Genomic DNA, 19,659 nt, shown 5'->3' with positions numbered 1-19,659 from the left:
CTCTCAGTGCTATACTATCATAGAGCAACACATTTTCTTCAGAAACTGACTACAGAGAACGGCATCTATCATCCTAATAGCTGCAGCAAGTCCAAACATATTTTACTATTTGGAGGTTCTGAAAAATTTTGCCTAATATAGTAGATCATCACTTTACAGAAATTACCAATAATAACGGAATTTCTATTAATTACAAACTGATATGATTATTGATTTATGGACATTTTGATACTGCAACTACTTAGCATGATAAGGGAACACTGACAGACAAGGGTTTTACAACTATTCCCCAACTAACTTATTTAAGAAGAGAAGCTGTAGTGCAAAATACATCCAAAATATTTTTTGGTTTTGTTTTTTTAGAGGAAATGGTCATAAAAATAACTACATAAGTTGATATGCTATAAACACTCTTTAGAAATGCAGAATCTTGTCTTTTCTATTATCGTTGGTTTTGAAACTGAAAACAGAAGTCCAGATCATGCTGAAACTTGGGAACCAAGATGTAGGTTAATTCAAGATGAGGATAAGGGTGGGGGAAGAAGGCAAAGACAGTTTTTTGCTATGAAGTTAACAGCAGACATATGACCTGCTTGAAATCAGTGCGACTATTCAATGTGTAGAGAGGTGAGCATGTATGCATATCTTCATAGCATTCAGGTTTACAGGATTGGTGTGTCTAAGTACAAAGAAATCATTACTATGACATTACTCTTTAATCAGCCAACACAAAAATGCTCATAAGGTTGTATTTTCAAAGCATAAATCGCCTGCATTATCGTCCTCAATAATTATTTATCAAATACTGACTTATAAAAAGCCTACATTTTCAAACTGAAAAATGTGTGTAGCAGTTAATGAAATACACAAGTTTTATCTTTTGCTATGATTACTAATATGATTAAAAGTAATGATTTCTCTGCTCTCAAGACCATAGCTTTAATTTAATAATAATGTGAACTGATGAAGTTTTCAGGTATTCAAATACTTATTTAGGACTGCACCCAAACCCAAACAAAATACAATTTCTTTTAAAAGTAGCTTGGATAGTAGCTAGACTGCCCTTTGGCAAAGCAGGAAACCGCTGATCACATGTTGAATACTTTGGGAGTTTTCATATTTTATAAATTGAAAATATTATGTATTTTAAAAACTTCTATCCGAGGAAGATATTCTACATGTTAGCAATAGCAAAGTGTTTAATGAATCCTCTCAATTAAACCTCAGTTAAATCCAGTAGTTGTTCTTCTTAAGCATGAAATCATGTGATGCCATTCACATACATGCTCTGCTACACAGCTACACTACTAAAAGCACATTCTCCAATACACTTCAGAAAACCTGACTATAATACCCCCTAAAAATATAAAACTATGAGATGAAAGGACCCTCATAATCCTCATGATGCAAATGTGATACATACAGAGAGTAACGTTTTCAAGTTTTATGGGCTAACATAACAGTGGTAATATTATTTGTTTTATTCATATGTGTGTGGAAGATCAATGCAATAACTCAGTAGACGTTGCATTAGTATTAGTAGTAGCAATACAGTTATACACAGACTCATTTCATTAGTACTGAATACTTCTAATGGTTAAACCTTAATTCCATTACACAAATCAGATTTCTAAATTAGATATGTTTTTCAAAATATGAAAACTACAAAGTAATTATGAACAGATCCGTAGAAATGTTTAACAGTCTTTTCATATTCTACAAATACAGTGCAAGAATAGCATAAAACTGCTTTATGTTCACCTTGACCGTGGAAATGACTACCGTTTTATAAGCACAAACCATTTTATAAGCATAAACAATATTAAGAAAATTAACTTCACCACTGTAAACTTTCCCTCCAAAAAAGTACATCCAAGCAAAATACAATAATTACATTGAAAACCCAAAAACTCCGAAGACATAGATTTATGTTCATGGGTCTGACTGGCTTCTACCAAGTAGATATAGGTGAGGGATCATTAAGAAGAAGGATTGTAGAAAATGGGATATTCCAACTACAAAAACATCTGTTGGTAAAGGAATACAACAACTATGCACGCAGCAAGCAATTTGCTGACAATTTTTAATATATAAGTAACAGCTAAAGATGACCGTCTAGACGCGAATACAACCAATACCATAAAACAGATCACAGAATCCTAGAATGACTTGGGTTGGAAGAGACCTTAAAGATCATCTAGTTCCACGCTCCCCCTGCCATAGGCAGGGACACCTTCCATTAGAGATCAAAAACATGGTGCTGAAAGGAACTTCTATGAAAGCGGTGAAAACATAAGAGAGTTCAATATGCTTTATAAGGGAAAGAATAAGGACAGGATAATTCTTCGAAGTATTTTGGGAAGAGAGGTTTCAATAAATACAGAACATTGTTCTCTAAGATCATGTGGGAAGTTAAGTCAACTGAAAAACAAAGAGAAATGTAATAAGGATACTAACAAAAACTACTCCAATGCAGCAGAAAGATTAGACAGACAAGAATACACTAGCTAGCACAACTGAAAGTTCTCCAGTGACTTTAAACACAGGAAAGTCAGGAAGAAAGATCAGAATAAGTGGGATTTTTCTGAATCAGTGTAAGAGACAAGGTACGAGCAAGCATGTACAAAACCACCATAGCCAAAGATAGATGAGGAGCAACCAACAACGACATCAGGAGTAACAGTCATTCTAGAAACAGAAAAATATATTAAATTTTCACAAGAAGTTGGTCTGTTATTATGAACAAGCAATACCAGCAGATGATGCCACACATTTAAAGGCATTTCAGTAAAATTCTTCAATAATAAGGCCAGCTGCATTCAGTCAGCAAAAGTAATGAAAAAACAGTAATGAGAACTGTTGTCTCAATTAGAGAATACCTAATATTTACAACTTGATTGGCTTGATAAAACTGATTTGAGAATACTGTGAAAAAGAAACTACATAATCCCAGAGTTCTAACTGTTGTTTTATGGACATTGGGTAAGGTTCCGCAAGAATAAAAGAAGTCTTGCATTGTTTAAGACGGAGGAAAAGAAAAACTAAGAAATTAGAGAACAGTCAGCTTAATCCCAACAAACAGGAAAAATACTGGCAAAATATTTATATTTATATTTATATACACACAGTTCCCTAGAAGAAAACAAAGAGATGAGTAACGACAGCTTGTCTGGCTTTGTTATGAACAAATCACATCAAAGTGACTTTTCTCTTAATGGCAGAGAAACAGGACTCGTGTTCAGGGACACATCATACATTTTTTTTACTTAATAAGGACTCTGGTTCTGTTTCACTGGAAAGGAAGCATATGTTCAGAAGATGCTACTATACATCAGGTGGAAAACTATATTCAGAATGTTATTCATTATCAAAATGGTAAAGTTATTGATGGGCATTCCTTGACTATATACTCTCTGATATTTTCTTTAATGACCAATTTGATAGAGTAACACGGAAAATGGCATGTTTGCTGTAACTCTGCTGAAGGACAGGATGAGAATTCAAAATAAGTTTGAGAAATTGGAGAAACAGTCTAAAAAGAATACATTTCAGAAAGTTTAAAGACACAATTCCACAGTCAAACTACAGAGAGGATGAGAAAGAACTGAGTAGACAGTGGTTCTCCAGAAAAGACTAAAATTTATATTGCTTCAAACATTTAAAGAATTAACATTTCATGCTGTTTTGAAACAAACAGATATCCTATCCCATTAGGATATGAAAAGAACTGGCTTCAACTGCACTGCTGGGTCTACTTTGAGGAAGATGGACAACTGAAGAGGAGAGGAAAACAAAAAATATCATAGGTTCTAAAAAACACAGCTTTCGGCAAAAGACAGAAAGAACTGGGCTATTAAATCTGGAAGTAAAGAATTGCAGGTCATGGTAATACAAATAACTGGAAGTTGTCACAAAGATGAAGTAAATAATCTGTTCTCTAGATGAATAATAAATATATAAGGGCATCTAAGGCCTAAAAATATATTTGCTGCTCTTTTTAACAGAAAGCTGGACAAACATCATTCGAGAATGGTTTTGCTGTAGTTAAGCCTTCTCTGAGAAAAGGGAATAGATCAGGTGACCAAAGCTCCAGCCTGTCCTGTTTCCTGTGATTCTGTGATTACAAAGTAAAATGCAATCCCTCAGCCTAGGAAATGTCCAAACTCTAACGTTGCCACTTGAGCTTCAAAGCTAGAGTGGGATCTGAAAGTGATGCACACCATTTGTATGCAAAGGAATTCTCTCATCTCTTTCCCTGAGCCATCACACAGTTCCTTCCACCACCCCCACTTCTCACCTCCCCTCCACCTCCATCACATTAGGCGAGACAAGTGCAAAACAGGGCATCTTTCTGCAAGTACACTGCCCTTTCCCAGTGACCTCTACGTGTTCTACCACTCTCTTCAGGAATACAAGTCCTGAAGCATAATGTCACAACCCCAAGTGGTACCTTGCTATTAGATCCGAGCCTCTAAATATGCAAAAGCCAACCTTCTGACACAGATCACACATGGGCTTCAAGGAGTACCATGGGGAGGGTTACATCTTCTCCCTTCTACTTCCCCCACTTCCCCAAAACACGCCACATGCGAAGAGGTGGAAAATAAAAGCCTCTTAGGCTATCCGAAGTGACTTTACATCTCCTCAGTAAATTATGCTAATTAATGTAAACTCAAAATGGCTCCGGGCTAGTCTACAGGATACAACTATTTCAGATCCTCTGCTCCATTCTGTGTTTTTTTTAGGCTTGGTCAGAAATTGTCCACAGAAACATTTCTGTATCAGAAAAGGCCTGTGCACCAAAGTGAATTGCTGTCAAACTTCTAGAATCTCAAAACCAATTAATTTAGAAAGAAAAAAACCCCCTCACATTTGATCAAAGAGCATGGTGAAATATTTTTTGAATTTCAGGTTTTAATTTGAGAAGGAAAAAAATGACTTAACCTAAATGTAATCAAGCTGTTTTGTGAAGAATAAAAATAGTTTCCAGCAGATGTATCCCATGTAGGGATTTCATATCTTTGACATTTAAAGTCATCAAATTTGGATTACATTGATCAATGCATTTGAGAGTTATTAGGGAGAAACTAAACAGACAGTGAGACTGAACATGCAGAATTTCTTTAAGAAGGCAGCTTAAATGTTAAAAATTAGAGAATGTAAATAATAAATATTTCAGTAACATATTTCTTCTGTTAAACCAAAAACGTAAAGAATTTTTCCATACAGACCAGATTGCCAGAAAATTGTCCCTGATAAAGAATATCAAACAAAACACTTATTTATCACGTATGCCATAGCCCACCTGGCTTGTCAGGTTGAGTTAAGTACTATTCTAAAACATGAATATACGCAGCCAGAGATCAAGAGCTCAGTGCTTCCTAAACTAATGAAACGAGATAAAGGAACCTCAATAAAATGTAGCTAGCTGGTGGAGTAAGGGGTGCCCAAGGGATAGTATTCAGGGTAGCTTGATAATACAAGTCTGCTGACTGAAGCATATCTGAGGCAACAGGTACTATGAAAGGAGGAAAGAAATACTCCTGGTTTAAATTATTTTTGTTGGATCTACATTGGCACCACAATTTGGTACAGTGCCATTGGATGCTTGTTGCTATGTAGTAATTTTAAGACGGAAATTAGAGATAATTAGAGAAAAGAATAGGAAAGAAGTATCAAAATCAAGAGTACCTAAAATTCCAATTAATAGTGCTTATGAAAACACGAATATAATACATTTTGAGCTACAAAAATCATAAGGTTTAAACGCAAAAAGACATCAAACAAGTTCACTAGCTAGCATCCCACAAATGCATGGAAATCACAGTTGCAGTAACATGGCTCAAAACCCAAAAAAGTCTGGTGATATTTTCCATTTCTGACAAAATCTGAACTAAACAGAAACAGCTCTTTTTGTTTGCCTTTCCAAAAAAAAAAAAAAAAAAAAAAATTTGACTGAACAGATATGTCTATAGAAAGCTATTTCTGGGAAAAATTAAACCCTCCAGATTACCATCTCTTTGAAGCAGAAACTGTCTTTTACTATACACGTCTTGACTTACGTATAGTGCCATGAGATTCCAATTCATAACAAAGGCTTCCAGGCTTGCTGTATCACAAAAAAGTGCTACATAATGGCAAGTAGTAAACATAGGAGCCCTGGCCTGTCCTTAAAAGTACAAGTTTAACAGGACTGCAAACAAAGAGACTCACCAGGTAGCTATTGTTTGATTTTAAACAGTAGTTAACATAGCCTAGTATTAACTTTGAAAACTGCAACACTTTATAATGTTAGAAATTTGCATAAGAGATGGTCAACAAAATATAACAAAATGTATCTATTTAGTTAGATACTAGGTACAAAACTTCAGCATGTGATCTGTTAAGGTCATAAAGGAGCCTATAGCCTCAATGTCTTGTTTACACAGCAGGCAAGCCTGGCAAATACTCAAGACACTTCTCAGGACAGCCCTAGGAATCTGCAAAGACTGTCTGCACTTGGAACCCTCAAACAAAGCCATATTTATTTCAAGATGCTCATAGAAGTCTGCTAGCCACGTCCCAGAAAAGCTCTCATGTCTTGAATCAGACTGTTGGAAGGATAATAAGGATAGTTTGCTCTCATCTGCTGTCCGAGGATGTTGTAAATTTGTGAACAGAAATTCTGCATATCTTGTGCAATTTTTGAATAGTTTCCACAGTCAACATAAAATATTTGCAAGTTAAATTCAGATTATTATTCTATTTAGTTGTGCTCCTTCAAAATAGATCATGGCTTGCAATTTCAGTCAAACCACCATTTTTTTTCCCAATTCAAATAACTCCAGTGAGTAACAGATTGAGTATGGAATACACAGCTTTACCAAACTGATTAATTTGGAAGATGTTAGATATTGTTTACATAATATGAAATTGTGTGCCAGTTATAATTGCAATGTATGCCAGATATAACTAGGCTTCTGTTTTTCCAGATGTACATTTTGTCCTCTGCAGACAGCAGGTATGTTTTCACTAGAATTTAAACAGGGTCAGAGAAGACCTTGAGCATATGGCAGAAAACCTAACATGCACACTACTGAAGACAGAATATACTGCTTCTCATCCCTTCTCCTCATGGCATTTTCTTTTTGGCTGAACAGGGAGAACAGTACCACTATTTGGCTGCGATGTGCCCCTTCTATTCATGTATCTAAGCTCTCACCAGCAGTCTTTAAAGGCTCTTACTCCCATGAACTGGCTCTCTCAGACTTTTTGTCAAGCTGCAGGTCTGTCTTTTTCTTTGCTTTAGACATTAGGAATTAAAATTTTGTGTGGAGTGAAACTGGTATAATAATAAGATCACTTTCTACCTTTTCTGTTATAGAATAACAGGCACGTCAGGGTTGAACAGCCACAGTGTTTCATTGTTTTCCATAGAAAATTATGAGTTAAAAGAGAGAATCTTCATGAGTAAAAAGATTTGGGATTTTCTAGAAATGGTGCAAGATGGAAAAGATTAAATTCTTTGGGAAGAACAAGGTAAGTTTAGGTGGGGAGGGGTTAAAGCAGAATTAAGCTGAAGCAGCATTACCTTATAACCAAACCAATAAGTCAGAGTACGAGCCCTATTGCTTGCACTGGAACCAATTAAAATGCTTGTTATGTAAGAGTGAGGATTAGGCCCATAGCACTCTCCTAAAGTGTTAAATGAAAAAAAGTTTTAAGCTTACTTCTTTAATCCAGCCCACGTGTCTGTCCTCTTTTCACCTAATGTCCTGCTCAGGCCATTAGACATGTCACTACAATGACCTTAGTCTGCTAAAATTCACTGTCTGTGAAACTCTATTAATAGCTAAGGTACTACAGTGAGAACCTATATGCGTAAGATTACAGTTGCATAGAATACAGTCTGCACTGGAGCAATACACAGTCTTTTTTATTTTAAACAAATCAACTGCAGGTATTTAATGAAATCACCATGTTGAGAAAAAAACATTTGCTCAGATTGAACATGAAATACAAAAAACTAATTCCCGCTCTCATTCCAGGTGCCACTCCTTCCCTGTTGAATGAGTGACAAGAAAAAATGTATTTGTAATATCCAGTAGCGTATAACTTTAAAACCTAGTTCTACTTGTGGTGCACTGCTTACCCTCAAGTATTTAAACTAGAACTGGTCATAACTACAAAAAAAGAAACACTGTACTTTGACATTAATGTTACCTAAAATTTTGTCAGGCAAAGTATTCCCTCAAACTATTTTTAGACAACATCCTTATAAAGCACATTTTTCCGGTTTTGCCTACCTCTTGGGTTATCACCAATGATATTAGTTTTGCCATTCCAGTACCAGAGCAGCAAAGTTGCATCACGTGATCCTGAGAGAATGTAACAATTTCCTCCAATATAGGACTCAGAACGAGCAAGACAGGTTACAACATCCCAGTGTCCAAATATCACTTGTATTAGTTTACCTGAAACACATAAAATCGATGGTTTTAAAACTACACTTTTATTCTTTCTAAGGCAAATTAAATAGAATATAAAGTCTTTTAGAAATACTTTCTTTACTTAAAAAAAAAATCTCAAAAAGAACCATAGTGAAGAGTATTATTTTTTTTCTCTTGATTTGGTGGAAAGAGTAAAGTGCAGTAGTCCATACAGTCCATTCAGAAAATATTTAGAATCCATAAATACTTTATTCAAAGGCAAATCATGCCAGAAGGTTTTTTTAATTCTATATGTTTACATACACTTTACAGACAGGAAACATGATGGGATTCACTTTTGAGGCAAGTTTAAGGTAAGTTTACTGGTGAAAGTAACAGTAACATCTGCCAGTGCCACGTGAAACAAAATCAGAAGAAGGTACAGAACATAGAATCCAGAAGAAATATATACAGAGTATATATTTGCACATAGCATATGCAGCTTTTGAGCATCTCCTTAAACAGAGGAGATTTAGATGAAACTAGGTTCTTCTGCCACCATTTAAACACCTGTCAATTATTTCAACCAGTACCCTTCCCTTTTAAGAATTCCTGTAATGTTCAAAAAATCTCAGAAGACAGACCTGGAAAAAACTCTCTTACCTACTGCATATAGGACAAAAACCTATACTGCTGCTAAGAGACATAAATGTTAGAAAGAAACGAAAGCCAAATATGTTGACTGGTCATTCCAGAGCCTGTATAAATATGAAAATGACAATTACCTTTTAAACTTAAATAAAGGGGATAATAGTTTCAGAAAAATTTAAATTTGGATGCTCATGCATATCGGATTTGCATTTGGGAGAGGAAACACCTGTAAGGTCACCCACAGTCTATCTCTGCCAGACCACCCTGCCAGAGGCTGGCTCCTACACAGCAAACACATCATGTGTCCTGCTGGTTTCTGGATCTGCCAGCAGCATATATGATCCTATGAAACAAGAAAGTAAGCACTAAAATCCCTCTCACTGGATTTGCTGAACCCTAGCAACTGCAGATCTTGTAGAGACAGGACAAAAGACACACACATAGTTTTCTTATATGCCTCGTTGGCTCATTCAGGTGACATGGGCCAGGCCAAATTCTGCATCCAATCACACAAAGAAATGTGATGTGTGATGCCATTAAGGTGTGACCTCAGATTCCTCAGCCCAAATGACCATGCATCCATTTGTGCTTTGGGCTGAATAAAGAATGAGGAAGAACAGAAGGGGAAATGAGTGATGTCTTTGGAACTCTTAACAACACAGGCCAAAAAAGAAATAGGAAACGCAAACTACTGCGGCTGAAATAAAATGCTCTGAAAAGTGTTTAAAATAACAATTAGCAACATGCCAATTAGTAATACGAATCAGTGTTGGGACAGAAATTAAACACATCTTAATAAAATATTTTTTTGCATCAATTAAAAACAATTAGCTAGTAGGACACATTTCACAGCCCTCTTTCTATAGAGTTCAAGGGCAGTGTATTCATATCAGGCACTGAATTACAATAATGGTAAACAAAAGACTTAAGGGAGTGGTTCTGAGGAGAGAACAAAAATAATGTTAACAGCCTGATTTATAACAGAAGATCAAAAAGGCAACTGCACTAAAGTGGAGAGAAACAGAAAAAAAAAAAACCAAGAAAAAAGTATGACTATCTACAAAAAAGGTGAATTGATTACTTTAGTAATGAATTAAGAAAAAATTGAATAACATGATGCAATTTAAAGGAAGTATGTACACCAGACAAAATAAAACACTGGCAAAACTTATTAGGCAAGTATAATCCTTCAAGAGAAACTGTGAAATGAAGTACTATAACAGGAGCCTTTTCTGACTGGAAGGGGCAAAATCCTGGAAGGTACGCTTACTGCACTCATCTACTTTGTATTGGAAAGGAGTCAGGGATCAGATCACGCATCTCTGTGAGCTTATAATAGCATTTTATAGCAGTCACCTCTGCACACCAGGGCTTCAATTCATGACATAGGGTCACTTAACTGTCTTAATGCTGACCAGTCAACATATTTGGCCAGAAAAAGTTACTGAACTTCACAGCCAGAAGCAGTGAAACACTCAAAATCATTTTGGCAACATAAAAAAAACATCTTACTGAGTGTATGTTTTTCCCTGAAAATTCAAGTTGTCAATTACGTGGTTTAGATTTGAAAATAATTTAATTACATGATATACCTTTCAGTTGTGTAGCCGAAGGTATTCAACTACCTGAGGTGATTTATACTTCTAGAATACAAGTTTACACTATAAACATCATTGAATTATAGAGATCTCTCTTTCAATTATATTCTATGTTTATAGGTTCTGTTCTAGAAAACATTTTTCAAGGCTATTTGTTTGACAGCTGTTGGTGTACATAACTGTGCAGCTAAGGTTCAATCAATTTCACTGAAATAAGAAATAAGCTCTTTCATATTAGTAAAAAACCCCAAAAGATTACTCTCATAACAGTTTCTCAAGTTTTTTGTTTGTTTGCTTTAATGAGTTGTCTTCTCTATATAGTAAAATCAAACTTTACCATATGCAAAAGATATCCCTTTTTGACAGAACAAATTTTCTAGTTAATGTTTTATTTGACAGCTGTGCTACAAATAATTAAAAGAAAAATAAGACTTTAGTCTCTGCACTACCGAATATAAAATGCTGTCTAGAAATCATTCCCACTGCTGAAGGAAGGTTTTATTGTGCTTCTGCTTCACTAGCTGTGCTGAGAACCCATGATTTGTGTTAAAAGTATTTCCTATTAAAAACAAAAAAACAACCAACCTCAAAAACTAAAAGGAAAATGGTTGCCTTTTTGTTTAAGTGCTAAAATAAAATTGAATTAAACACTTACGGCCACTTCCCATTGTGCATTACTGATCACATCATCTTTTTCCCTTGCTTTTCTGCCAATTTCAGAGTAAGTATATACTCTTTTTAACTTGAAGTTAAATGAACTACATGTGAATTCACTTGATTTAAGCTCGAGCTAGAGTTGCTCTACTGATAAACAGGAGCTGCACAGAAGACACAAACCCTCTGCAACTTTTTTGAGAACTTTATTTTGGTTTTTACCATAATTAGCTATGGTAGTAACAACCCCATGTACCTGACTTACACACAAAGGACATAAATTAATGAGATATTTGTAGTTCAGATTCATACAGGACAAAACTACCAAAATCATACAAGTTCCTTCCATGAGTGTAAAGTAAAATATACCTTTTGACTTAAAATAATTATTCCTCTCTTCATATAAATGAGACTATACACTAAATATTTACTACTGCTAACTAACTTTTCTGAAGATCTCCTTTAAATTCACAATTTTATGTAAACTTATTTCCATCAATAAGAAATTTAAAGTAAGAAAGGTCTAAGAAGATGTATGTATAATGAATTCTAGGCCATCAATATGATGTAAATTGAGCTTATACTTTAAATATAAGGCTTTATGACTGCAAAAATGACAGATATGCTAAAATATGCCATGACATCTAGTCTTAACAGATTTTCATTAAAACCATTCTGTTTTCTTAAACATTTTGGTTTGTCAAGTGTGAAAAACACTATTAAGTAAGATATTTAAGAAATGATGACAAACATGTACGATAGTCCCTAGGGATTAATAACCTACTGGAAAGCTTGATGGCACACACACATTAACCACACCGGGTCATTAATCCCAAAGAAGTACCTTGCAGTGAGGTGGCTATTCCCATTACAGATAATGAAAGAGAAAAAATCATACCTATTTTTTTTTTCTGGGACTCCATGGCTTTTAAATTCCTTTAGCTCTAACACTGAAAGATTCTTTTCTATTTAGCACGACACATACATGATTTCAACAGTTTGGATACATGCCAGCTGACAGACTAATTTAGCTGCTGCCCATTATATCGATCTATATGAAAGAATTCAGTGGCTCCAAATCAATTTTTCTATTATAGCTTAGCTTTCAAAGGCTTCCATAGGTATTCTTTCACCAGATTTCAAAAATTCACTTGTGTTCTTATTCTGTGGTGCTTGCCTGTATTTTCTCACAAAAATTTCTCTAGTGCTGAAAATCAACCAGAGCTAAATTCAATTAAGCACTCTATGAACAATTAATTCTCCAGGTATGCAAAGCTTCACAAACACTCATTTACTCGTGGAAACTACAGTGTAAGAACAGGCATGCCTGCCATACAGATTTGAAATGTGATACTATGGCTAACCAAGAGCTTCTTGTCTTACATTTCCTATCATTCCACAAAAATGATAGCATACAGTACACAGTAGCAGTAGGCAGGAAAAAAACTGACAATTATTATTAACAGGGGAATAAATACATACTTCACTTTCTCCCCCCGCACCTCATTCTTTCTGCATTTGAAACAGTGCACTGACAATTAACAGAAAAGTCTTTTAGGCTATTCCCATATTTTAAAAATACATTACCTGAGTCAGTAGAATAAACACGGAAACTCTTGTCCCAGAAGCCACAGACCAAGATGTAACGGTTATCAGAGGTGATGACAAAACACTGGGAATGTACCTGAATACTTTGGTCTAAAAGATCAGTGATTTGCCTTCTATGCATACCTGTATTGCTGGCTGAACACAAAGACAAAAAAAATCAAGAAATTTTAACATCTATATTCACAGAATAGAAGCTCTTAGTTGTTTTTTTGTGGCAGGGACATTTTCTTTCTACTTTTACTATAAAATTCTCATTGTGCTTCTGGGAACAACGCTAATTCCTTGTAGTATATATTAGGAAAGAGAAGAAATCCTTCCTTCAAGTCAAATGCAGCTGACGAATATAAATGAAAGACTGCGAAAAGGAATGATACATAAAAATGTAATAAGCTTCCTTCCCCGCCTCTTGTAGTACGGGAAATTAAAAATTAAGAAACAAATGAAGGGAATGTAATCATAAGGCAGTACATATACATGTATGCTATATAGTGGCTCAAATGCAGTAGACAGAATTATGATTTCAAAATCGTACACGAGCTGTATTTCATTTCAAACACTATAATTTAAAAAAAATAATAACTGCAGTAAACATCGCTACCATTTTTTTTTTCAGCACTGCACAAAAATGAACCAGCTTATCTCCATAACCTCCTTTGCGGTTGAGAGAAAATATTTACCCTACTTTTATCACCTGTTGGCTCATTCTCTCAGATAATCTTGCATTGTGAACCCATAAAGTGGATGGGAATCAATTCATGAACACATTTTTTCTTATTATATATTGTCCTTACTAACTGATGTATGTGCATGCATACATGTATATATGTGTCCCTATAGTTCTATATCATGAAAAACCTACACTCTAGGAAGAACTTTCAATGTGTTTTGTTTGTGAGGCAACCTGACTTCCATCCCACGCAAGGCGTAAGTTCTCCTGGGCCTGGGTTTGTCTGTCAACTGCTCTGCTTGGAGCACCGTTAATTCCATTCCAGGTGGTTCCCTGGACCTGTTTCTGTCCTGGTCTTGTGCTCCTTTTTACCCTTTATTCTTTAACTTCTTTCCATTCTCACAGGCTACCTATGCCCTAAGCCTAGGGCTTAGTCCATGTACTCTGTATCAAACTGTTAACTTATTTATGCTTTTCCTGCATTTTAAATGTTAATATTGTCTTGTCCATATGGAAAGCAAATAATTTAGCAAGACATTGCCACTTGCTCTGCAGGTAACACATAACATGGTCTTGACCACTGTTGGGACCACTTAGGAGTAACAACAATGCATTACAAATGCTTTTGCAATGCAAAGCGAAGTGTTCTGTATGACAAAATAACAGAAAATCAATCCCCCCAAAAATATGCAGATTGACACATTCAGTGTGGACAAGACCTTCAAAAGGTCTAGGATCTATGTCATATCAGACATTGCTCTACATCTTCCTGTGCAACTGGACAATAAGGACAGCAGGAATCCCTCCTCGTGACTAAGACAGCAACAAGATTCCTGCTATAACCATAAAAGTCTAATTTGGTGGTCCTCTTAGGTATCATTTCTAGGTAAATGTGTCTAGTCACAATTAAAAACTTTTAATATTATCTACATAATTACTTGCTTGTACCTAATGATGCTACTTAACAGTGAGAAAGAAAGCCTTATACCTTTTAAACTATGTCTTATGTAATAACAAAGCTGATTTGAGATCTACTGTAGGACAAGAATAGGACTCTTTTACAGAATTGTGAACAACAATTTTAAAGATGTTTATACCAAGCAAAAATAATTTTGTAAATTAAAGGCAAGCCTGAAAATGAAATTACCATTTTTAAAATATGAAAAATGCAAATGAAAATAAAAATATTATCTCCTTCTAATGTTCTTCATAATATGTAGAAAAATCATCAGACCAGCTGAACATGATTTTATTTTTTTTGCTGTGACGATTATTTAAAGATCTACTTGATAGCAGGTTTTAAAGCAGAATATACATTTCCTGCTCCAAATATTTTTTGGATAAAATCTATTTCAGAAAGGAGAGTTACAGCATGTCCTCCTCTATATATATTATATGTATTGCACTATTCAGATGGGAATTGATTTTTAAAACCCTGGGAAAATTTTATCAGCTCTATAAAATGGTTTAATATGCCCACAATGTTCCTGATTCAATTATCATAGAGCTTACCCAGCAAAACGGATATACAGCAACAGCCTGTATCTACACACCAATACAATGCAGATCCTAGTGCGATATGCATATTAGTTCTCAAATTAATCCTCACTGGCTGGCAGACCTGTCATTCTAACTTATCCAGACAAGTTCGTATGTGCTCTGATTTTTCCATGCTTCTATAACTGGCCACTTCACTTCTTTTTCACTTGAACTGAAATGGACAGTTTAAAGAAACAGAGCTAAGTTTGAAGTCTAATAGAATCAGGGTCGGGGAGATCCTGTCTTCGTTGCTCCTGTGAGCTGTTCTACAACTAGTTTGTATTTTAGGGTTAGGTTATTGGAAGTTTTTTTCTCTTTTTTTTTTTAACCACATTTAAGGTTCCATTTACCATACTAGAGGCTCCTGAGCTAGAGTCCAAGCATGGACTCTGCAAAGTAGGGTATGTAACGAAAGAATTAACCAAACTTTAAGCATGCTATTAGAAAAATCACCTTTCTATAAACTAATAAAACTCTATAATAAAAAGCCATGAATTGAATCTAGTAAAATGAGTCATTAAATAAGACAGAGACATTCCTCCGCCCCTTTTTAATAAAAGAAAAACATACACAAATTTAACTAGTGATGCTGATCAAAAGATGCAATACCATTGAAAAATGAATACTAATATCTCAATACTAAAATGGAGTAGGCAATATATTTCAACTTTGAAACCACTTTGCAATTACACATTAATCCCCTCAGCCTGAACAGCAGGTCTATGAAGAAAGGATTGATCTCCTTTAATGATGAAACCCTGGCACCATGGTTTTATTTTTCACAACACGGTGCGGTTAAGAACCCCACTGTTATTATGAAAATTTCCTCAGCAAAGGAGCTCCATCACATTACCAGTGCACCAATTCATCATAACGTGCCTCGCTCCTGCTCATCAACAAGTCTGAGTGATGAAAAGATCCAATATTATCCTGACAGTACTTCATGCACATTCTCAATCACACATTATTACAGCATCCATATTAATTTTCACTGACACGCGTCCTAGGCCTGCTCAAATTAGGCAAACCAACGAGGGGGAGTTGATGAAATACCAGCATAGCCACAGCTCATTGCATTCCAATTTGCATGCAAATGGTTTATCAGGAAAATTCCATTCCCAGCAACCAGCAAGTGAAAAACAACCGTAATCTACACTTCAGGGCCACCATACAGAGCTTAATGAATCGCAAAGAGAGAAGGAAGTGACAGACCTATGAGAGGATCGATTTCCACTGGCAGCTGGTAAGGCTGGTCTTGCACAGCACCTTGATGAGCTGGAATTCAGGAAAGAAGATTTTAAAACTCGGCTTTTTTTTAATACATGAGACCACATATATTTTATAAATCACAACTACATCCATCCTCTTTTTTTTTTAAGTGTTCAAGATTCTTCTGCATCAATAGATTTTTTTTTTTAAAAAAAACCATCCAGGTGCTTTTGTGAGCTGCTTATTAAACATTTATTTTAGATTAGTGCTATTCTGAATGTATGCCATCACCAGCAGCTCCAGTCCTGAGCCATAAGCTCTAGCAGATGCTTTACTGGCAACCTCTCCTGTCGCAACAAAACAAAATTAAGTGGTAAAGAGCACTGAAAACAAAATGTGACAACCATCTGCTGACTGTAGCAAATACTATTTTCCTCTTTACTTTTTAAAGCACTGCTTTGAACAAGTGAAGCACAAAGGACATTTTTTTTAAAAAGTCAGTTTATGATGCAGACATGGAACTCTCATAGTCATCCAGTATTTAAGGATTAATCCATCACCAAAATCCATTTATTTGCAAGTTTGCATAGCAGTTAATATATAATTCTGCTGACCTACATTTCATTTGGGTACCTGCCATACCAGTGAAATGTTTACCTCCTGAATTTTCCTTCACTATTAAGAAACACCTTTTTTTCCCACAGTCTCACTAAAAACAAACAAGCAAGCAAGGAAATTTCACCTTCCCCCCAACAGCCCACAAGATATTCCTGGAAGTGGAACAGAAAATAATGCTTGCTTTCTCTGATGATTTTTCTATCTATTGTCCATGGTTTAATATAAAAAGCATTTTCAATAGGATGATTTCGTAAGTAACTGGGAAGTCAAGGTTCTGCTGCAATGAACTACTAACACAGAACAAAACACGAATTCCACCTAACAAAACAGAGGCACCCTGTTGAGCACTAGTGCCATTAGACGTCAGCAAAGCCACCAAACTCATATACAAAACCAGAAACAAGATCTTTAATTACACCTCAGTGACAACTGGTTACTTGGCAACTTAACTTTTTTATCATGAGGCCTCATTAGCAAAGACAATGCTAAGGTCACAGCAGGAGACAGGGAGTAGCAATCCTAGCCGATTCCATTTTGATAGAAAATTTGAAGGCAACAAGAGTGAAGGCTAGTCTCAGGAGTCCATATGCATTTATCTTAAGGGTAGTACTCCACTACCAGCCTGCAGATGACCACTGTGCTCTCAGACAGGTGGGTTGAGGTGGGTTTTTGTTGGGTTTTGGGTTTGTTTGTTTGTTTTTCTGTTTGTCTTGAACTGCAGCTTTTCCTGAGCTATTTGTAAAGGCAAGAGAAGTGTAAAATGCCTCTAAATGAAAAACTAGTAACTCAAAAGCACAGTTTACCATTCTCCCTTTCAGAGATAAGGCAAAAACCTCAAAATCTGAAGGCATTGTTCAACTCAAACCAGGTGATTATTACACTCAACAACTGGTTGCTTGCTCACAGATCATCAACTAGCAGACTTGAGAGAAAATCAACTCCTACCACTTCAGATCCTCTTCTTTTCCCATGACTGTTGTACATCTACAAAAGTTATTTTTTGAAAGCCTTGAATATTATATGCCCCAGGTCATCACATCCTAGGTATGAGAGGATATTGCCATCCTCCTTTCAAACAAATGTCAAGAGCCCTGTAAATAGTTCTTGCTCACAACTTGTTATCTAGACAAGCTTCCCTTCCTCCCTTCCTCCCCATTTTTCTTTCTAAGCATTTCTTGTGTGGGTAAAACAATACATACATGTTTCTATTCGACCAATGTTGAGAGATAATGTGTGAAAATTAGGAAAAAGTGAGTCATCTGGCTTTTCTTGAAAAGTAATCAAGGACCATAGGTCCAGATTTCTTGGTAGGAATTTCAGTCATGTGAGCATTTACTCTGCTGCAAGCATCTTCTATGTAAGTTATTCAAGTAGGAACTCTTTTTTCCCCCCTTTCTTGCAAAGTCTTTGACCAGATTCACTGCATAGCACTAAAATAAACTACCTTTCACAGCTTGAGCCTGAGACTGTCATAGTCAGGGAAAGGAGGACAGGTGCCATTAAGATTAGAAAACATTAGAACAGAAAACACAATGACTATGTTCTCAAGTCCAACACATTTTTAGAGGAAAGTTAATTTGATTCGTTGCTATGCAAACTGATATGTTGCTTCCATACTGACAAACACATAACACCTAATAACTTCAGGATGTTTTAAGTTACAAAATATACAGACTTCCCTATATTTTATCTTCCAATTCTCATTCAGTGGCTTTAACATCAGAACATGGTGTTCATAATCAACTAGAAAAAGACAGCAGAAAAGTTTTTGGGCAAGTTGTACGTGCTTTAAAACTTGTCTTTGAAATGATATGGCTCAGGCTTCCATCTGGCTGAAAAAAAAATTTAAGAGGAAGAGTGTGACTTTATCACGATCAAGTAGCAATATACTGGTTTTGTCTTCTTACATAGTGCCTGATGGCCTGTAAAGCAATACAGTGCTGTTGCAAACCTCTTGTGTGCTACACACATTACTACACAATAGTCCAGATTACCTGTTTAAGGAGAAACTAAGTCCACATATGGAAAGCATGCTGTGTCAACAAACAGGACTTGCCCTTCACAGTTTAAACTTCAAATAGTTTTGCAGCAAATTTTGAAACAGACCACAGAACTACTGCTTGATAGCAGTGGTTTCTTAGGCTACTTACTTCAATTTACTTACCAGGAAGATTGTGCCACTTATTTACAGCAAATAGTCTATTTGCAGTAACTGTGATCACAGCAGGAGTAGCCAGACCAGGCTGGGTGTTGGCTGCTACATGAGTGACAGGGGAGTTGGATGGGAACTTTAGGACCATGATAACGTCCTGTTGAGCTTGGTCTGTGAACATCAGTGGACTCTGCAGGAGGAGATACTGTTGAGTGCACACAACAAGAACCCAAATACACAGGAGAAGAAAACATGGGAGGAAAAAGGAAGACAGGACAAGAGAAGGAAGACTGAATTAAAATACACAAGATCCAATAGTAGCTGCAGTGAAAAGCAAATGCAGTAATAGTAGACAGGCTTGTGAAAACAACTATTTTAAGTAGAAAAAACTTCCACTGTCAATTTGAGGGCCTTGTTGAAGACAAGGTGTCAATATACAAACTCTGCTACAGACACAGCAGATTGAACTAAAAGTTTTCCAGTTGCCTATCTGTGCCAAAAGAATTCTCCTTCATATTTGCAGATAGTTTGTCAAGGAAAGCAATGCCAAACTAG

At 35.8% G+C, this 19,659-nt stretch overlaps 1 protein-coding gene across 5 annotated transcripts in view; it reads right to left on the bottom strand.

Moving 5' to 3' along the window:
• The window catches only part of LRBA (LPS responsive beige-like anchor protein), a 410,166-nt gene that overhangs the window by 21,483 nt on the left and 369,024 nt on the right, over positions 1 to 19,659 (bottom strand). For 3 of the 5 annotated variants that reach the window (XM_054064662.1, XM_054064663.1, XM_054064666.1), the window contains 4 exons: positions 19,117 to 19,309; positions 16,338 to 16,400; positions 12,899 to 13,054; positions 8,286 to 8,453 (listed from right to left, as the gene is read on the bottom strand). In XM_054064662.1, coding sequence (XP_053920637.1) covers positions 8,286 to 8,453; positions 12,899 to 13,054; positions 16,338 to 16,400; positions 19,117 to 19,309 — 580 coding nt within the window. The remainder of the gene's footprint in view (positions 1 to 8,285; positions 8,454 to 12,898; positions 13,055 to 16,337; positions 16,401 to 19,116; positions 19,310 to 19,659) is intronic. The other 2 variants (XM_054064665.1, XM_054064667.1) reach the window with 1 other exon arrangement.

The sequence above is a fragment of the Cuculus canorus genome, chromosome 4, assembly GCF_017976375.1.
Source record: "Cuculus canorus isolate bCucCan1 chromosome 4, bCucCan1.pri, whole genome shotgun sequence".
In the NCBI taxonomy this organism is placed as follows: Eukaryota; Metazoa; Chordata; class Aves; order Cuculiformes; family Cuculidae; genus Cuculus; species Cuculus canorus.
This window is presented reverse-complemented; position numbering and strand designations above follow the sequence as displayed.